Here is a 20,194-nt window from a genome sequence, read left to right as displayed (position 1 = left end):
ATTCTTACTCCCTCTGACTGACCTGGGATTGCTTGATCTCAGGCCCTGCCTTCCAGAGAACCTGGATGGAGATATAAAACAAGGCTCTTAGATGCTAAAGTTTTTGTTTACTGACTGACAAATCAAAATATAATACAAACAGCCCTAGCCTTCCTGATTGAAAAGTTTACTGTTTTGATGCAGCCAATTATCTTCTCTATTTTAATGTATTAATGTAATTAATTTCTTTCATTTTCTAAAAACTTACTTTCTTACTCTGCCCCATTTTGTTTTACACCTTTTTCATTACTCTAGTTTATTATACCTTTATTCTATAGTTCTCCTATATTTGAACTTTTTTTTAAAAAGATTTTTTTTGATGTGGACCATTTTTAAAGTCTTTATTGAATTTGTTACAATATTCCTTCTGTTTTATGCTTTGGTTTTTTGGCCACAAGGCATGTGGGATCATAGCTCCCCAACTAGGGATCGAACCCGCACCCCCTGCATTGGAAGGCAAAGTCTTAACCACTGAACCACGAGGGAAGTCCCTGAACTTTTTTAATGCGGAGAAACCTTATGTTGTTTGTTTGTCCCTTTCAGAATGTGTATCTGTTTAATGTCCTCTCTTAGAACAAAAAAGCAGTGAACGCCAGGTTTCGTCTAGTTATTCCTGTATGTAAGTTTTGACATATTGGAGGAGTGTAATGAATTTTAAACCCCAGTTTGTAGATTCCTCCCGGCTTCCTTCAAGTCACTCCCTACAGAACGCTAAGATTTTCTGATCACACTTTGTCGGGCTCCTCTTGGGCAGGGAGGTGTACTCCATCCCAATATTCCACACCGTAGTCAGGGGCTTCACTCTTACCGTCCCCTCCATCGCCACCTCCCTTATAATTATTATTTCTGATAGGAATTCAGAGACAACATAAATTGTAAACCCATGGTGCGTTTATTAGTGTTAAACAGTAATACCTAGTTAAGATTTCTATTATAACCATATATTGAAAGTAAAACCCAAAATCTTACATATTAAGTTGACATATCACATTTGCTCTCTACCTCAGATTTGACCTAATTGCCCAGATTCTTCTAGACTTGATATCTCCAGCTTTTGGAATTATCTGTTTGTTTTGGTTGTTGTTGTTTTGTCCTGAATTTCAATACCCTACCATCTGAGTCCACACAGAGAACTTGACTTCCCAACTCTTCAACCTTCTCTCCTAACCCCGCTTTGGTCATGAATTTCCTTTACTCCCATTGTCCATTGATTAATTACTTCCATGAATGTTGTCTGATGAAAGTTAATCTATGGAAAAGTTGAGAATGAGATTAATGTTCACAAAAATTGTGAAGACCTCAGATGGAAGATGCAGCAATACTATATCGCATTCCCATTGAAACCAAACAAAGGCAGCTACAAGCATTTGGAAGCAAGTCACATTTTTGCACACCATCCATTATTCCTGAATTTAACAGGATGTTAAAGATTCCACATCTTCTGAATTTATTAGCTTGGTATTTAGCATGTTTCACAGCCAAAATGGCAAAGAAGTTTCATTACTGCTGGTTAAACTGCCTCATGAAAATGTTGTTGGTAAAAGGTTATAGAAATGAATGAGAAATCTAACCAAGAAGCATATTAAACCATTTATCATTATAATTTAAAAAGGCATTCTGATGACTTAAATTAACATGGCTAAAGGGTAGAGAATTAAAGTTAATAATTAAAACCTAGATCTTGATTAGCTCTTCTTTTGATAAAGAGGGGACAAAATATAGGCATACAGTATTTACTTAAATTGTCCTTAGGAGAAATTGAGAACAATAAAATCATACCTGATCATACTATTTATGGGCTTTAGAAAGATTACAGCTATGTTATATATAAACTAGATTCCGTGATTAGCTTGTGTTTCCTTCACAGTCAGATAACCCTTTCCAAATTATTTCATGTGGGATAGTCAAAGCCTAGAACTTAGCTATCTCTCTATTGAGGTTTAGTGTTTTGTTTTGTTTTGTTTTAACTGAATGGCCTCTATTTATATTAAGGATAATAAGTCTTTGCCATCTTTGTGAAATTTTTATCAATAAATTTAAACCTTTTTCTTTTGCTCTTTGACATACAGGACTTTTAATGTTTGTGTGGCCTTACCTAGTCACTTCTTCCTTTGTGTTAAAATGATTTTTTTTTCCTAATAAGCACAGAGCTTTCCTGAAAGGGATGGTGAATCAGTTAGTTTGGCAACCCTGATTAAGCATTTTGTGTCTGTGGGTTTAAGATCAAAATAAATATTTTCTCTTCTTTTTCATTGTAACAGAAACCAGGAGCTAAAAGAACTTGGGGAGCTTTCTCCACACTGGGACAATCTACGAAAAAATGTCCTTACTCACTGTGATCAAATGGTGAATATGTACCAAGACATTCTGACAGAACTCAGCAAGGAAACAGGTATGAAATCAATGACTTTACATATTCAAACTGAAATGAATTTCATGTATGTTATGTGAAAACAATAATAAATACTGTTGTTATGGACATAGAAAAGTCAAGATTTAATAAAAAACAAAAAGCAGAAAACTTTTATTTCCAACTCTACCATCTTGGCATGAAAAACAAAGAAGAAAAAATTGCACTATTTTACTTCATGGTATCATTATAGGGATAACTGAGAATTTTTTTAAATTAAATTTCTGAGAAGAAAATCAACTCATACAGAATATGTTTTTCTTTCTGAAATTCTTATAACATTTTTCTATGTCATATGTACTTTCCAACACACACACACACACACACTATTTATTTACTAATGATGTTAAATTTTTTTTTTCCACCTAGGGTCCTCTTTCAAATCAAGCAGCAGCAAAGGAGAGAAAACATTAGAATTTGTTCCAATAAATCTACATCTGCAAAGAATGCACGTACACAGCCCTCACTTGAAAGGTAGTATATAGTATTCTTTTTCAAATGGGCAAATTATATTAGTGCGTACTTCTTTAAAAGCCTTAACTATTGGCAGAATTAGAAATTTTAGCCATTATATAAAGGTGAAGATGAAACAATTGAAGCTGATAATGACCCTAGATACTACAAAAGAAACCATTACATTTTCGTTGCTGTGTTTCTGGGCAATGCTTTGTAAATATGCCACCTGAATTGAGTTACAGGTGACTATGGAAAATGAGTATTAGCTTTTTTAAGTATTATCAGCGATACCTAATAGCTCCCCATTGTGCTACTGTTTGAATTAGAGAAAAAGAAAAACAAGACTCGTTCATTTTGTGCCTATCCTGAGAAACCAGAGTCCAAAGATGGACTCATGTGCTGTTTCTCCGACTTAGTGGTGGCTATCACCAGAATCACCCACTTCCCTATGAGAAGCGGGTTTATCAGATAGAAGGTGCTACAGTATTTTGATGTACTTGGTTGTGAGAGACATTTTTCAAGAAAATACACATAGATTTTCATAACATACCTGAATAGTTCTAGAGTGAATGATATGGGGTTGAATTCATTGCCACTCAAGTAATTCCTTGCCATTTCTCAGTAAAATATATTTTAAATACTCTTCTCATCTCCCTTTTCTTTAACTTATTGCTATATCAATTTTGTGCATATTTAGGGTGACCACCTGCCCTTATTTATCAGCAGAAGTCCCATACTATGCCTGTTTGTCCAGCATCTTTGTTAATGATGCCCTCCACATCCTTTCCATCTCAAAGGCCTCTCTGAATCATAAATGCTATGGTCATCCTATGGGTACTCATCTTCCTAGGAAGCTAAAAGTTACTTTAGATCATCAAATCCTTTATGCTGAGTCTATCAACATATACATACAAACACGCACATACACAGATACATCTAAAGAAGCATTCTAACACCCAATTTTGTAGCCATTGTCACGATGAGGCTACAGGTTAGAGGTCAGAGGTTTTAAAAAATTAAAATTAAATCTCTGTCTGTTTTAAAATTACCTGAAGTTTTATAATCAGAAAAATTAAATTTTTCAAGTTGGTGCATACTGATTGTGTGTACACAACTAGTAACGTATAAGTTCAAGCGTAGTTAAAATCATTCTGATATATAATTGTATTATCTTTGGTAACCCTTATCAACTATCTGAAATTTTAACTTGCACCCTGTTCACCAAAAGTTATGTCAACTGAATTAAAAATGAGATGGATTGGCCTGAGGCTTTCAGGAATTCTTCCCTGAATACTGAGTGTCTGTTAATAGTTTGAACATAACAATATCTAATGGTTTTCAAAAATCATCAAAACCAAGGTCATAAAGAAGCTGCAACATTCAAAAGCTATCTGACAACCAGCATAACTTTTTTTTCCCTAATGGCCTATATGAAGAGACTTTTATAATACAGTAAAAAAGTTTATATATTTTGGAGTGGAACAGAATTTCAGCTTTACTGCTTTATATATGACCTTAAGCCTGTTATTTAATCTTTCTAAGCACTGTCTTTTCCTTCCTGATTAAGTGAACTAGACCACGTTAAACACATAGAACGAACAATAATAGTTTTTATGATACATGTGGCATTTGCCATCACTGGAACAAAACGGATCTGTCAGTTTTATCAGGAGTGTTAAAATTGGAGGAAAGTAATCAGTTAAGAGCCTATTAAGAGACATTGAAATCTTGAACTAAAGAAGTAGCCAGATTTAGAGAAAAGATGATTTAGAGAGGCATTTTAGAAAAATCATCACATGCAAGTACTGTGAATAATCAGGTTACAGCCGTGGATGGGTAGCAGTATCATCAAACCAGATGGTTTGTTGAAGCCAAATTGATAGGAATTTATATTTTAAATGTGCATTTAAATATTTGGTGATAATCCTTAAAATATATCCACCACACAAAGAGAAATTATTATCTATGTGGCCTTTTACTTTATACTTATTTCTTGAAGACAAAAGAACCATTTACATTATGCTGTTTTCTCTAAGGTAATTTCTGAAAATAGACTAGAGTGAACTGGGATGATACAAGGCAGTTAGTTTTTGTTTCTCCAATGTAAAAGGAAGAAACTGGCAACTAAAAGAAAGATATTTAGAAAAGCAAACAAAATTTCTTCTAATTAGTTTAGTGGGATATGTATCAGTTTCCTAGAGCCACCATAACAAAGTATCACCAAGTGGGAGTCATAAACAACAGAAATGCAGTGCTTCACAGTCTGGAGGCTAGAAGTCTAAAAATCAAGGTGTTGGCAGAGGAGTGCGTCCTCTGAAACTGATAGGGGATTCCTTCTTGCCTCCTTCCATACTTAGCTTCTTACGGTATTCCTGCAGTCTTTAGTTTTCTTTGGTTTGTTGGTGCATCCCACAGATCCTCCGTCTTTGCATGTCGTTCCCCTTTATGCCTTTACACCATCTTCTCTGTGTCTCTTTCTGTGTCCAGAGTTCCCCATTAAGGACATTTTGGATTAGGTCATGTTGGATTAGGACCTGCACTAATGACCTTATTGCAACTTGATTGCATCTGTAAAAACCTTATTTCCAAATAAGGTCATATTCTAAGATATCTTTCTTAAGTGGGGGCACAGTTCAACCCATAATGGGATATATAAAAGAATTTCTTATTTGTGATGACAAATATCAAACAGTAAAGAGAAAAGCAATATTTTGAAGTTACAGAACTAGGGTACAACTCATCAACTAGAGGGTTTTTGACATAGTTTTCAGAAAGACTGATTCCTTTCTTTGAAGACTTAAGGAGTAAATGGGGGAAAGGACTAGAGAGTCTAACAGCCAAGAATTAATTCAAAAGTACTGAATTCTATTACATGCTGGTTTCTTTCCCCAAGGCTACTCATATATATATATATATATATATATATATATATATATATGATATGCATGTCCTATGTATAATATTAAATATATGTTTTTAAAATATTTAAGTTTTTAGAAGTTTAAATGTTATTTTAAATTGAAATTCAGTTAAAGTAGGTGTTTATAGACTATATCACCAACTATGTATTATAATAGAAATTAAAATCTTGACTGAATTTGGGGGACTCTACCCCTTACTTTTTTTTTTTATTTTGACCAAGTTGATAACCTTTCTGAGCTTTGATTTTCTTTACTTGAAAAATAAAATGGTTAAAAGTTAGATGGTAGTCAATCTGATTTTCTACTCACTTATATAACATATATTTAGCAGATTAAATGAATCAAGTTAAATGTATTTAAGATCCATGGTTACTGATTTGAATGTTTAGCTGAATTACAGACAACATTTTTCCAGGTAATGATGCAAGTAAGATTGGCCAAGCCTTGGTATTTCACTGGTGAGTTATTTGGATATAGTCTACATCTATTTTAATTCTTACCATTAGTAAATTTCATCTATCCACATTTGATTAATATGTCTCTTATATTTGGAGAGGTAGCTATGCAAACAGGAGCAGGCAGGTTCACCAAAGACAAGGCTAATGTCCAGCTCTTGAAACAAGTAACAGCAGAACTATGATGTCATGTCTCATACGGACAAATGAAATAACCTTCCTTTAACTTCAGGTGCCCCCAGACCCATTAAGTTAATTTTTCATCTTTGTCCATTACTTAAATGTAACAAATAGAATACCCACCACAATAGAGATCTTAGCAGCAGTGACAACAATAACACAAATCTTCTAGCCTCCAGTTTCCCTCTCCAGTATATTTTACTTTCATAGAAAAACAGTTGTGAATATTATACAGTATGGATTCTTGTGGTATTATACTATGTTTAAGTTAGTTTGTATGTTTTATACATATATATATATATATAATAGCATATAGTACATAGAAAAGAGAGAAAAGGGAAGGAAGGAAGGAAGGGAGGGAGGGAAGGAGGAGGGAGGGAGGAAAGGGAGAGAAAGAAAGGAAAAAAAAAAGAAAAAACCTACTATATTATATCATAAAGCTGTGGCTGTAATCAAGTGCAAGATCGGCCAGGATTTACTGTTTAATATGGATGAGTCAGCTAACCTCTCTGCCCCTTAGTCTTCTAATCTCTACACGGAAGGAAGGAGCAGACAAGAGGAGCTATTTAGATCTCCCTGATTTCTGTGTCTCAAGAGTTCAGGTGTATCACCTCATCAGTGAAGTGCAATTACCTTTTAGATATGTTTAATCATCATGCCAACTTGCTTGGACTATTTTGAAACAGATTTCCCTTAGAATTCCCTATTGTCTTGAGATTCATGTCCAAGTCATTTTGTGGGTCATTTTAAAGTCAGGGATTATGCTTAAATTTTTCCTTGAAATGAGATCAGCATGTCTACATTTTTTTTTTCATCAGCACTCTTTTTATAGTTGTAGGAATTTTAAAGAGATCTTCTGAGAAAAAATAGACTTACTATCTCATTTCTATTATTAAATGGCTTTTAAAAGGCTATGAGGCAGCCCTACTATTAGATTTCAAACCAACCTTGTATCTTTAGTTTGACAAGACTCAACGATTTGAACTCCACTTTCCTCATATGGTGTATATGATGAAATTTTCACAAAGCCAAGGAATTTTTGAAGCATAAAATATCAAAGAAAGAAGAGAGGCATATTATATTTTTTAAAAAAAAAGAGAAAAAGACTTTACACTTACTTTGCTTGACTTTTCTTTAAACTAAAATGTCCACTTAGATTTTTATAATTGCGTACCAAAAATCTGAAAGTTAAGGGCTATTCATGTCACAAAGATACATAATTTAAACAGCAGGATAAAATGAGGAAATTTTAAAATGAGAGAAATATCACTGATCAGATTGTTGTCTTAGAATTTTAATTTTTTATTGATTTTTTTTTTTGTATATCTGACTTCTTCTAGAGGAAAACAGTCAATTACAGTTAATTCTAACTAAATTTTAAGGAGTACGACTGCTGTAGCCAAGAATGAGTATGGTATGGTAAGTGTATACCATTCTTCATTAACTAAACTAAGGGGCCAAAAAATAATTCCCTTGGTGTACATAGATCTATCTACTATTTATGCAGTAATTGCAAGTGAAATTCAAGGATGAAGGGGCCAAAAGAGATAAACCTAGCTGTTCCAGTACTGTGGTATTGGTAACTGATAATTATCAAATAACAGTTGCAAACTTTTAAGACTCCCTGGAGTCTTGTGATTTTTGTGATTTCCATAAAGAATGCTGATACTTAAAAATATTAGTGATCAGTGTTAATTGTGACAGAAACTGTCTCAATTAAAATTAGGTATTATACAGCTGTACACAGTATGTTCTTATTTCAGATTATATGATAAACCAAAAATGCCTAATAGCTGAAGAACAAAGCTGTTTTCTTTTGCTTAAAATCATATAAATTCTGAGAACAGAGTTCAGCAGCTACTTTCTAATTGTTTTCTTCAGAACCACTCTTTAGTTATTTATGATTGTGAGGAGGGGATTTCCCCCACCCTCATTTGTGCAACTCTCCAGAGCCACAAACTAGGTGTCCTACAATTCAACTCAATTCTGACATTATTTTCCCAGAGACAGCATCAGATTCCACAGGTTAAAGGCTCAGCCCCACAAGACTGCCCTCTACTTCAGATGCCAATTGAAATTCCAGGTAGTTACCCATACTTCTGACCAACTGGCTATAAATCAGGGGTTCCCACAACTCCTTCCTTGGATTTTATTAATTCGCTAGAGAGACTCACAAAACTCAGAAAAAAACGTTTTACTTGCTAGGTTACTGTTTATTATAAAAGGAGAGAACTCAGGAAGAGTCAGGTGCAACAGATGCATAGGGCAAGGTATGGAGAAAGGGCGTGGAGCTTTCATGCTCTCTGAGTTCCCCCAGCACCTCCACGTGTCCACCAACCTGGAAGCTTTCCAAACCCTGTCCTCTTGGGTTTTTATGGAGGCTTCATTACACAGGCAATATTGATAAAATAATTGGCCATTGGGATTGAACTCATCTTCAGCCCCTCTTCCGTAGGGGAGTCAAGGGAGAAAGGACTGAAAGTTTCAACCCTCTAATCTCATGGTTGGTTTCACTGGCCACCAACCCCCATCCTTAGGTGCAGTCCAAAAGTCACCTCATTAACCTAACAGAAGACACCTTTGTGGCTCTCAACACTTAGGAAATTCCTGGGGTTTGGGGAACTCTGTGCCAGAAAAGGGGACGAAGACCAAATATTTATTTCATATTATAAATCACAATATCACAGTAATCAGTGTTTAAAAGTTAATACCTCAGAGCAACTCTTTGAAACTCAAATGTGCAAACACTATTTAAGCCTAATCTCTTTGAACCTCTGTAAAATGTAGACATAAAGATCCCAGCTTTTTGAGAAATGGTTCTAATCAAGATGGGTAAAATCAAAAGGCAACAGAGAAAAGTGAGAGAGGCAAAAGAGAGACCTTATTTACTCTTTCAGTATCCAGACAGAAACTCTAGTGTCCCTGCAGAGAAGACCTCTTGATACTAATGGGGTATTATGGTTGGCTTGGGAGGATATTATGGCTTGGGAAATGGGAGACATGGCTTCTGGAATATAGATAAGATGCTGCACTTCAGCTCTGCTGAACCACAGTAGTACTATTTTCTACTTGCTTATTTGAAATGCGTTCTATGAAGTCCAAGAGTGAAGAATATTTGGGGAATGCTTCTATATTTACTTCTTGGTACCTGCACCTTGGCTCCCTTTCTATTCTTATTTTTTTCAAATCGTGATTGTTGTGCTACTAATTATTGTGTAAGTTTTCCATAGAATTTCATATTTCTAACCTGCTTTTATTAACTTACTTTTGTTATCTTGTTTAAAATGATAATTAATGGTAAAGATAATTATTAAAATGATAATTTACTGAAAAGATTGGGAAAGAAAGGACCTGGCCTATGTAAACTTTGGAAAGGACTAGATATTGTAATGCTAAATTAAAAAACACTACAAACACTGTACATTCGTTAGTAATTCTTTTTTCTTACAGAGGTAGGGTTAACGATCCTGAAGCTGTTTTATTTTTCACTGGGATTGACCATATATTTAAATATGTGGATAGGGAAAGTCAAGTTTCTCAATGTCAGGGAGAGAAGGTAGAAATAAGGAAGGAAGGCTAGAAGGAATCTTGTGAGGCTGAATTGAAGTCAGAGGTAACAGCATTGACTCATGGTTTTTGTTGTTGTTGATAGTACAGTATAGATAGAGCAGTAGTTAGATGGATAAATATAGATGTGTGTGCACAAGTTAGTACACATACATATCTTTTCTAGCTCTAGCTACAGAAAGGGATTGAAAGCAGTAGCAATGAGTGTAATTGCTCATAGTAATTGATTTCTGAACACCATTCTCCAATAAAAAGAACTAGGGTTCCTTGGAAAGCTGGTTGATTCCAAGGCTGCGGCAGGGAAAATATGAGTGTGGAGTATCTTGTGGCTCTAGAAAGTAAGGAAGTGTCCAAATACCAAAAAGCAAAATAAAATAAAATAAGACAAAACAAAAAACAGAAGGGGCAAAAAAAGTGATACAGGAGCCGTTCCAAAGGGGCTCCCAGTGGACAAAGCTGGAACAATTTAAACATAAAGCTAGGGTTGGATTATGAATCAAAGAACAAAATACTCATATTGATGGTAATAAATAACTGAATAAACACATGAAGGAAGAAGAAGGGTCCTCTATTCCTTCCAGAAGAATTCCAATGAATAAATTTGGCAAGAATGAGGGAAATGGAAAATTACCATTTGAACAGTAAAAATTGCCACAGGCAAGGTTCATCAGTGGATGCTAAAATTAATGGGTACCAGTTTAAACAGAAACAGGAGACTTGCATAATCTTAAAGTGTGTCCCTTCAAATACCTAGTAGCTCTACAGTGAAGAATCAACTCTAGGCAGTGACCGATATCACCTTGACCAATGAATCGCAGTTAACATCAAGTAATACAGATTAACTTAACATACTTTCTGATACCATGCACTGACCATTTTAGATACCTCATTATAAGTGCAGTCATGCAGTATTTGTCTTTCTGTACCTGGCTTATTTCTCTTAGCAGAATATCCTCAAGGTTTATATATACTGTCACATATTGCAGAATTTCCTTCCTTTTTAAGGCTGAATAGTATTCCATTGTATGTATACAGCACATTTCCTTTATTCATTTACCTGTTGATGGACATTTAGGCTGTTTCCATGTCTTGGCTATTATAATTAGTGCTGCAATGAACACAGGAGTGCTAATATCTCTTCAAGATCTTGATTTCAATTCTTTTGTATAAATACCCAGAAGTGGGGCTGCTGGATCATATAATAGTTGTATTTTTAATTTTTTGAGGAACCTCCATACTGTTTTCCATAGCAGCTGCATCATTTTGCATCCCACAAGCAACAGTGTGCAAGGGTTCCAATTTCTCCACATCATGGCCAACACTTGTCTTTTTTTTTTTTTGATAAGAGCTATTTTGAAAATGTGAGGTGATATGTCATTGTGGTTTTGATTTGTGTTTTCCTGATGATTAATGACATTTACCATTTTTTCATTTACCTGTTCGCCATTTTTATGTCTTCTTGGCAAAATGTCTACTCAAGTCATTAGCCCATTTTATAAGCAGGTTATTAATTGTTTTTACTATTGAGTTGTGGGAGTTCCTTACATATTTTGGAAATTAATCTCATCAGATATATGATTCGAAAATATTTTCTCCTAATTCTGTGTATTTCCATTTCACTCTACTGATTGTTTCCTTGGCCATGCAGAAGCTTTTTAGTTTGATGTTGTCCCACTTGTTTATTTCTGTTTTCATTGCTTGTGCTTTTTGTGTCATTTCTATGAAATCATTGTTAAGACCAATTTCATGAAACCTTTTCCCTATGTTTTTTCCCTAGGACTTTTACAGCTTTACATCTTATGTTTAAATCTTCAATCCTTTTTGAGTTGATTCTTTTGTGCTTGCTATAAGGGTCTAATTTCATTCTTTTGCATGTGATAATCGTAAGCTCTCTGTTATTCTACAGAATGTGATTCATGAATGGATATATATTCATTCCCATACCGTGGAGAATATATATACATATATTCCAGATTCTAATATATGTGTTTCTGGATAGTGTATCTAAAAGTTTTATTCTTCAGCTAAGAATAGTAACTCCATGTATGATCTGAGGACAAACATGACAAAATGAATTTTCCCTCAAAATATTAGTTTATCTATTTGTTGACATTTATTGAGCACTTAAAACATGCATGATGCTGAGACATTTGAATGTTCTTCTATTTATATTTGAAAGATATGAGGAGGGGTATAAGTCTCAAAGCCTGTGTTTTGGGCAGAGTGATTGAATGGCCACCCATATAGAAAAAGCAATCCACTGCATTGTGAATGCAGAGAGGCTAGGACTGAAGAGGCAGTAGGAATCTTGACAAGACATGAGGAAGATCAAAATTAAGGTAAAGATGTTTAACATGTATAAGAGAGAATAAAATTTTGGTAGCGGAGTTGTTAGAACTGATCAGATATAATGTTGAGGGAAACAGAGAAATTGGAAATGATCGTCAGGTCTTGAGGACTTTACTGGAAGACTTAAAGGAATAAAGTGTCTACATGGGTCACAGGGAACCAGAGAAGAAGAGCAGAAAAAGTCAGAACAATAGAATATTATCCAGCCATAAAAAAGAATGAAATAATGCCATTTGCAGCAATATAGACAGACCTAGAGATTATCATACTAAGTGAACTAAGCCAGAGAAGGACAAATGGTTTTGCAAATTTTGCATAATCAAGTCATTTTAATCTCCATCAATTAAGACTGCTTTCTCCACTCAGATTTCCACTTCCCTCATCCTTCCCCTCTTGCTGGGTGGTGTTGGAGAGGCTACAAGTTTTTTTGGATCCAGTGAAAGTCCATAGACAACTTTTTTTGAAAATTGAGTTAGGAATGCATTTAATTTGGGCTTGGTGGAACATGTGGATACAGTTTATAGTCACTTTGGTATATCGTTGGTATTGCTGGTCACCCAGGTTTTAGCAGAAATGCAATGTATTTGATTACAACATCATGTTGATTTTTTTTTGTTAAAATATCAGCTTTCTTTGCTTAATTGGTAGGATTACTTCCTATAGGGAAAATAATCATAGACAGTACTTACTGAATGCTAACCTCTTTTTACTACTTTCCACTCCATTTTCTAGCTGAGGAGCTGAGACATAGAAAGGGTTAGTAGTTTTCCCAATGCTGCACAGCTTATACATGGCAGAGCTGGGATCCGGAGCCAGGGACTCAGGGTCCAGTCAATAACTTAAATCACTGGTTCTCCATCCCTGGGTTAGAAGTTAGAAGGCCCTGTCTTTGGGACTTCAGACAAAGCAGGTAACTTCTCAAGATCCTCAGGTTTCTCGTCAGATAAATGCAGGTAGACAAGTCTTTAGTTGGCCCCTTTTGGGGGATCTCATGACTGTTCAAAAAAGCTGTGACCCCTTTCCATGAAGTAGAACAGATGCACCAGTACAATTCACCATCCATCCCTGGACATCTTAAAACCCTCCTCTTAGCCCTAGGCTAAAATCCCCTGGACTACGAAATCTGAAAATTTCACACTAGTCTAATGTGTTGCTATTTTAGGGAAAGATGACTTCTAGTTGATTAGTGACGTTTTAAAAGGACAAGAGCTCACCACTCCAACAATCCATTAAGTGATTGTTCAGTATCTTTACTAACCATTTGGTTTGGGTTGTATTTCTGGTTTTTTGTGACCTTGAGTTCTCTGAGTGCAGCTGAAGTCTTTTCAATTTAAGACATATTTTATTAAAAAAAAGAAAGAAGGGCTTCCCTGGTGGTGCAGTGGTTGAGGGTCCGCCTGCCGATGCGGGGGACGTGGGTTCGTGCCCCGGTCCGGGAGGATCCCACGTGCCGCGGGGCGGCTGGGCCCGTGAGCCATGGCCGCTGAGCCTGTGCGTCCAGAGCCTGTGCGTCCGGAGCCTGTGCTCCGCAGCGGTGAGGCCCGCGTACCGCAAAAAAAAAAAAAAAACAAACTATTTCAGGTGCATTTGGATTGAACCACTGTGAAGAAGTTATGGTGTTTACTTGAAGCTAATAAAATAATTTATGTTTTCCCTGTAAATGAGATGAGAAAAACAGCCAAGGTGTCAATACCAAAATCAATTTGAAAAGGATCTACTATGAAATGGTTTCTCAAATAAAATGTAGTTTAACAAGAGGGCATTCACTTTTTCTTCCTTCTTATGGGGGTACTTTTCATTAGAATGTAAAAATGATGGCATGTCTTGAAGTGGTAAATTTAATATGTATCAAACTTGATGGCTTTGAAGATCAAAGGATTGAGTTTCAATTTAAATGTATGGATTTTTTATTTAAAAAAAACAAAGTATCTCACTGGAAAATAGATCAAGAGACGTTTTGTGTATTCTTTCTATGTCACCTAAGGAAATTGCAAAATTCAATTGCATGCATTCAAAATTGTGTAAGATTTAGTATATACAGGCAGGAAACTACTATGTATAGATTTATTACTGTTCTGACCTTGAGTCAAAATGCATTAACATTTTGGTTCTTTTCTCGGCAACTTTTGTTTGAAAGATTGTTCATTATTGTTGAATTTCAATATGATTGCAAATTAAATGATGCAAAACTCAATAAAGTAAAATACACAAAAGACCAATTAACATGTTATCTCAGTAAATATATAGAATGAGAGAACATACTGTTCTACACAGTACCATATAATTAAGATGTAGTCACAAATCAAGGAAATGTTATAACTTCTTTAGGTGCACAGGTGGCTTTTAGAAAGATTGATTGGCTCCTCTTTGCCCCCTTGAGATGTGAGTTCATTTTTCTTCCTGCAAAATCAAACAGAGTAATTTCTCAAACTTCCCACAGTGTGTAGGTTTCAATGCAAACAGCATGTTGGAGATAAATGTTTGCAAAGTGTTCATCTCCTTGTCCACTCCTGTTCCAGATGCTCTCTACGATGTCATCACTGTGGGAGCCCCAGCTGCGCATTTTCAGGGATTTAAGAATGGTGGTCTTCGGAAACTACTCCATAGATTTGAAACGGAAAGAAGAAAGTAAGTGATGACAGGATGCGTTAATGATATTTACCTTCTGTTTGGGGAAGTTCGTATACCAGGTTAGGATAAAGAAGCTTGGTCCATCGCAATGAATAGTTCTTGACCTCTCCAGCCTATTCAGGAAGAAAGCATTAAAAATAAGTTAGAATTGTGTAACTGATATACTGTTATATAAACGAGCAATACATATATATATATATGTATGTCTTTCTTGTTTTAAAGAAATTGTCTATGTACTGATACAATATTATTAACTCAGCTACCTCCTTATTAATATTTCTCTAGTTTTGGTTTTGGTTTTTCGGTGGGCAGGGTATATAGTTCTCTGAGGTGGTATCACAGGTGTAGATGACAGTAAGCACCACCATAATCATCATAAATAACTGTACCATTACCACATAGAAACTCCCCCAGGTTATCTTTTCATTGTCACATCCTTCCCCCAGACCCTTTAGCTGCAGAAAGTGGTTCGTTTGCCTTATTATTTCAACAGGGTGTGGACGTCAGGGTTCCAGCTAGGGGCTCTGAGGGGAGAGGCACCTTCTATGTAATTCACGGAGGTTGGAAATCAGTTCAGTGACAGACCGCATGGGGAAAGGGATGCCATCCCTTTACTGAAATGAGAATAAGAGTGGAATACAGGCTCAACCTTGGCTGCACATTAGAATCACCTTTAGAGCTTTAAAATATTTTATCTATGCCAGGATATCACCCCAGACATATAAAGTCAGTTCTGGGAATGGAGCCCAGGCATTGGTAAGTTTTAAAAGCTTCCCAGGTGAGACTGATGTGTGGCCAGGGTTGAGAACCACTGATACAGATGTAAGTGAATAATGCTGGGAGAAGACAGGTGAAGGGTGTGGAGACTAGAAACAGGAATAGTGACACAGATGAGTTAAAGTTGAAAAATGTATAGAACATCAATTAGTATCTATCAGGAGGAAAGAAAATCTACGTTAAGGAATATTTGTTCCAATACAGAAGAAAAGCATTACATCTTGTTTATTGGAAATTTTTCTTTAAAGAATCCCCAACTCATTAAATTGTTACAAAATGGAACCAAAGGTGGGGATAGAGCTGTAAGAGTTTTGATTTGGGAAAACTTGGGCCTGAGTAATCGTGGATGAATAAAACCGAGCATATTATAGAGCTTTTCATGCTTTAGACATGAGACTTTTCTAGGAGAACCAAAACCCTAATTACTCATATATTATTTGGGGTTTTTTTTGTTTGTTTTTTAAAATTTTTTAAGCTTTTTTTGTTGTAGTAAAATATATGTAACATATAAATTTACCATTTTAATCATTTAAAAATTTTTTATTGGAGTATAGTTGATTTACAATGTTGTATTAGTTTCAGGTGTACAGCAAAGTGATTCAGTTTTACACATATATATATAAATATATATACTTTTTCCCATGTATTCACTTGTTCATCAAACACTTATGTGTTTCTGGATTTGGTGATTTACCTAGGCACTATTTGAAAGTTTGTGGACTCCTCCCTCAAAATATGAATCAATTCTCTACTTCCAGTATTTTGTAAAAGAAAGGGAAAATCTACCACAACAACACATACTTTGCCGGCTTTGATCATTTGTGATTTCAGCAGGAACCTCAGATTAAGCCAGAACTTTCACTGAGTAAGATTATGACCTGAAAGCACAGCCCTTTCACTGAGATAGAGAGGCACCTCATGAAAACCAAGAGCCTTTGTAAAGAAGAAGAAAAGCCAATGAGGGGCAGTGTTCACTCCTGGAGAATATTAATTCCTTATGATCTACCTGTTCATTAGGGACAAACTCAGAGCTGACTCCCTGCAAGAGATCCTAATGTCAAATGCCTGCCTTGAGTATCTACCATGGTTTTCCCTCCATACCTCCCACCCACCCTATCTGGTCCCATAATCAAGATTGACTACCCCAAAATTTCAAATGGAAAAGAGAAAAAAATCATTTGGAAAAATCATAAGGAAAACAAACTAAAATGTACCAATAGAAGTGTTATAGGTGGTCCTTGAGCTCACAACACTCGAGTCGTACTAGAATTTGGGGGAATTTTCCGAAGGAAAGTAAAACAATACAAAGAGTTAAACAAACCAGCCTTACTTTTTATGAGATCAAGGGTTATACAGTCACAATGGTTATACAATTTCTAAGGAAAATTTTCCTTATTATTGTAAGGAGAGATATGAATAGAAGTTTCCCAAATCTCTATTATAAATAGGAAGTTTCTTGAGTAAAAGGAGAAATACCACATCAGGGAAGGAAGTTCTCTGTAGCCTATAGTGTAGCAAGAATCCAATAAACCAGAAATGGGAGAACTGGATGCAAAATCATACCACTACCTCTGAAATGTATTCATCAGACAGTATCACTAACCACTGCTTAATTGGGGGGGGCGGGGTTTAAAACATAAATTAACATTTTTCATTAGTGGTATAAAGCTGAGATATCTAAGCAAAATGGTCGGAGTTTTCCAACTCTTCTTTTTATGTACTTTCTCCAGTAACATATGAGCAGACTAGGCAGCAGTTACAAGTATATTTGTTTTCAAACCCTTCACTTTCACGCTTAAGACAAAGATTTTCATTTCTTTTATGAAAGGGAATGAGTGATTTAAATGTATTCTTTGAAAGCAATAAGACTGCATCCATGATTTGATTTTTGAGAGCCAATTTTTTCCCCCTACTTGGAGGTCTTTCCATGTCTCTATCTTGATCTCTGGGTTTTTCTCAGAAATTTATCTTGTCACTCACTGGTAGAACAGTTTAGAATCTGAGATCATAACTCTATAAATCCATGTCTCATGTCATATATCTTTTAAACAGAAATATTTTTTATCTTTTAGTGATATATATATTTTAGTATATTGCTTTCTATTGACAGTTTTCAAATTTTGTAAATATGTTTATTGGCAAATGTAGAAAAGTCAAAAGTAGGAGGTTAAAATCACCCATAATCTCCTTCCTCAACAAGACAGTTACTGGGATCATACTGGTGCAGTCTCTTCCAGTTTGTTTTTCCACATGTAATCTACATCTTATGTTTTTTTCTATTATAAATTTAAAAATTCAAAATGGCTTAAAATGACTAATTCTTCAAAGTATATAAATTGAGTGCTCTCCATTTAAAAATCCTTATGTGTTTTTGGTTTTTGGAAGTCATGCCCAATACAACAAAGCTACTATATTTAATAATATCAGTCTTACAAGTTATAGCTAAAATTCATCTCCTGTTCACTTTCAAATACTTTTTTCCTTTTTGGAAAAAACACTTTATAGCACCAAAAAATAAAGAAATTTTAAAAGTATAATAAAATCATACAGACACTGTAGAAATAAGAAGTGTGGATGAAAGCCCTGTTCATTCCTTTTTTTTTCTTTTGAACTGTGTCCAGTAGTTGACAACATATCATTTCCAAGGAGATAGCGATTTAATTTTTGTGTTGATTATAACTTGATTCATTGGAGGTATATTTTCTTCTTCCGGTGAGTCAGTTTCTCCTTGGTCACTCTTAGATTTCAGCTCGGTTCATGTTTGAGCAAATACAACACTAGGTCTGCCAAAACTGTGTACCAGGTTTTTCTCATCAATGTGCACTTTTCTCTGTGCAGCCCCCTGTGCACAACAACAAATTTTCAAGAATAGGTGAGTTTTAGCTCTTACAACATCTATAGCGTGGAGTCAGGAGAGAATAAAATACTTCAATTAAATAGCCCTGCTGAGTCTTGGACGTACTTTACAAACTAAATGATGACACTTGCAAAGCATTAAACTAAATTAATATAAGGGAATGAAAGGATTCTCGCTAAGTTGCATATGATCCTAAATGAATTTGTAATGCAGAACTTCTCCTACTTCATTCTCTTTTTAACTATACAAAAAAACAATATTTGCTCCTAGCACACAAATTCAAAGAATAAAGAAGCACATAAAGTGAAAAGTCTACCTTTTCCATTCTCCTTCCCCAGAGTAAACCAGTCTGAACAGCTTAATGCATTTCTCTATGCAATTTTTTCTAGCTATCCAACTCTTTGAGTTTTCAGTGATCAGGACTCTTTGTCGACACAAACTCAGGTCATGGGAATGCCATGTTCTTGACTTTCCTATAATTCAGTTTACTTTTTCTGGCCTCCATTCTGGGGCAAGGCAGAAACTCTCATCTCAGATAATTCATAGATTCTACACCTTGTATGGATTTGAATCCTGGTTTGGGCACTTACTGGCATTGTGACATTAGTCAAATTACCTCACCCCTCTGTACCGTAGTTTCCTCACTCGTGACACAGAAATAATATTGCTTTACCTCATAGATTGTTCTGAAGATTTTACGACTTCATATACACCAAACATTTATAATGGTACCTGGCACATAATGAGGGCTTAATAGATATTAGCTATTATTTATATAAAATATGCAAACAAGTATTTTTTTACTCAAAAAAATGTTCTGACAACCTTTAGTTTCAATACATTTAGATCTCATTTTTTTTCTAGAAGCGAAGTAGGGCTTTATTGATTGAATGTAGCAGAATTATCTAACCAATACAATATTGATGGGCATTTAGTTAATTCCTATTATTTGTTATAACTGTGTGTTTGCAAGGTAAACCCTTATTCTTCTGTTTTTGCAAATTTTTGTTTCTTTTTGATAAAATTCCTAAAAGTGGAATTTCTTAGTTGAAGTGGTTACACTTTAGAGATGCTGTCACATTGCCTTCCAAAAAAGTTGTATTAATGTGCATAATATGCCTAATTGCCCACTTATTCTGTTTAAAATTTTTTTATTGAAGTATAGCTGATTTACAGTGTTTCAGGTATATAGCAAAGTGATTCAGTTATACATATATATGCATATATATGTATATATAGACATATATATTCTTTCTCAGATTCTTTCCCATTATAGGTTATTACAAGATATTGAATATAGTTCCCTGTGCTCTACAGGAAGTCCTTGTGCCCGCATATTCTTAAGTACTAGGCTTCGTACACCATCCCAGGCATGGTTCTTGAGATTCAGACACGTAGTTACCACCATTTAGTAGACAGCTCCACGTTGATGGTATCATCCAAACACCTCAAAGTCGACACATTCAGTCATCTCTCATCCCCTTATCCTCAAACTTCTCTTGGGGATTGTTTTTCTTAATTGAGACACCACATCCATCTAGAAGTTCAACTT

The 20,194-nt window shown here is 35.2% G+C and overlaps 1 protein-coding gene across 5 annotated transcripts in view; it reads left to right on the top strand.

Annotated features, from left to right (window-relative positions):
* The window catches only part of INPP4B (inositol polyphosphate-4-phosphatase type II B), a 582,093-nt gene that overhangs the window by 409,478 nt on the left and 152,421 nt on the right, over positions 1–20,194 (top strand). For all 5 annotated transcript variants that reach the window (XM_029234954.1, XM_029234953.1, XM_029234952.1 and 2 more), the window contains 3 exons: positions 2,301–2,431; positions 2,819–2,923; positions 14,897–15,005. In XM_029234954.1, coding sequence (XP_029090787.1) covers positions 2,301–2,431; positions 2,819–2,923; positions 14,897–15,005 — 345 coding nt within the window. The remainder of the gene's footprint in view (positions 1–2,300; positions 2,432–2,818; positions 2,924–14,896; positions 15,006–20,194) is intronic.

This window comes from Monodon monoceros, unplaced genomic scaffold, assembly GCF_005190385.1.
Source record: "Monodon monoceros isolate NGI ecotype Baffin Bay Population unplaced genomic scaffold, NGI_Narwhal_1 Super_Scaffold_20, whole genome shotgun sequence".
Lineage (NCBI taxonomy): Eukaryota > Metazoa > Chordata > Mammalia > Artiodactyla > Monodontidae > Monodon > Monodon monoceros.
This window is presented reverse-complemented; position numbering and strand designations above follow the sequence as displayed.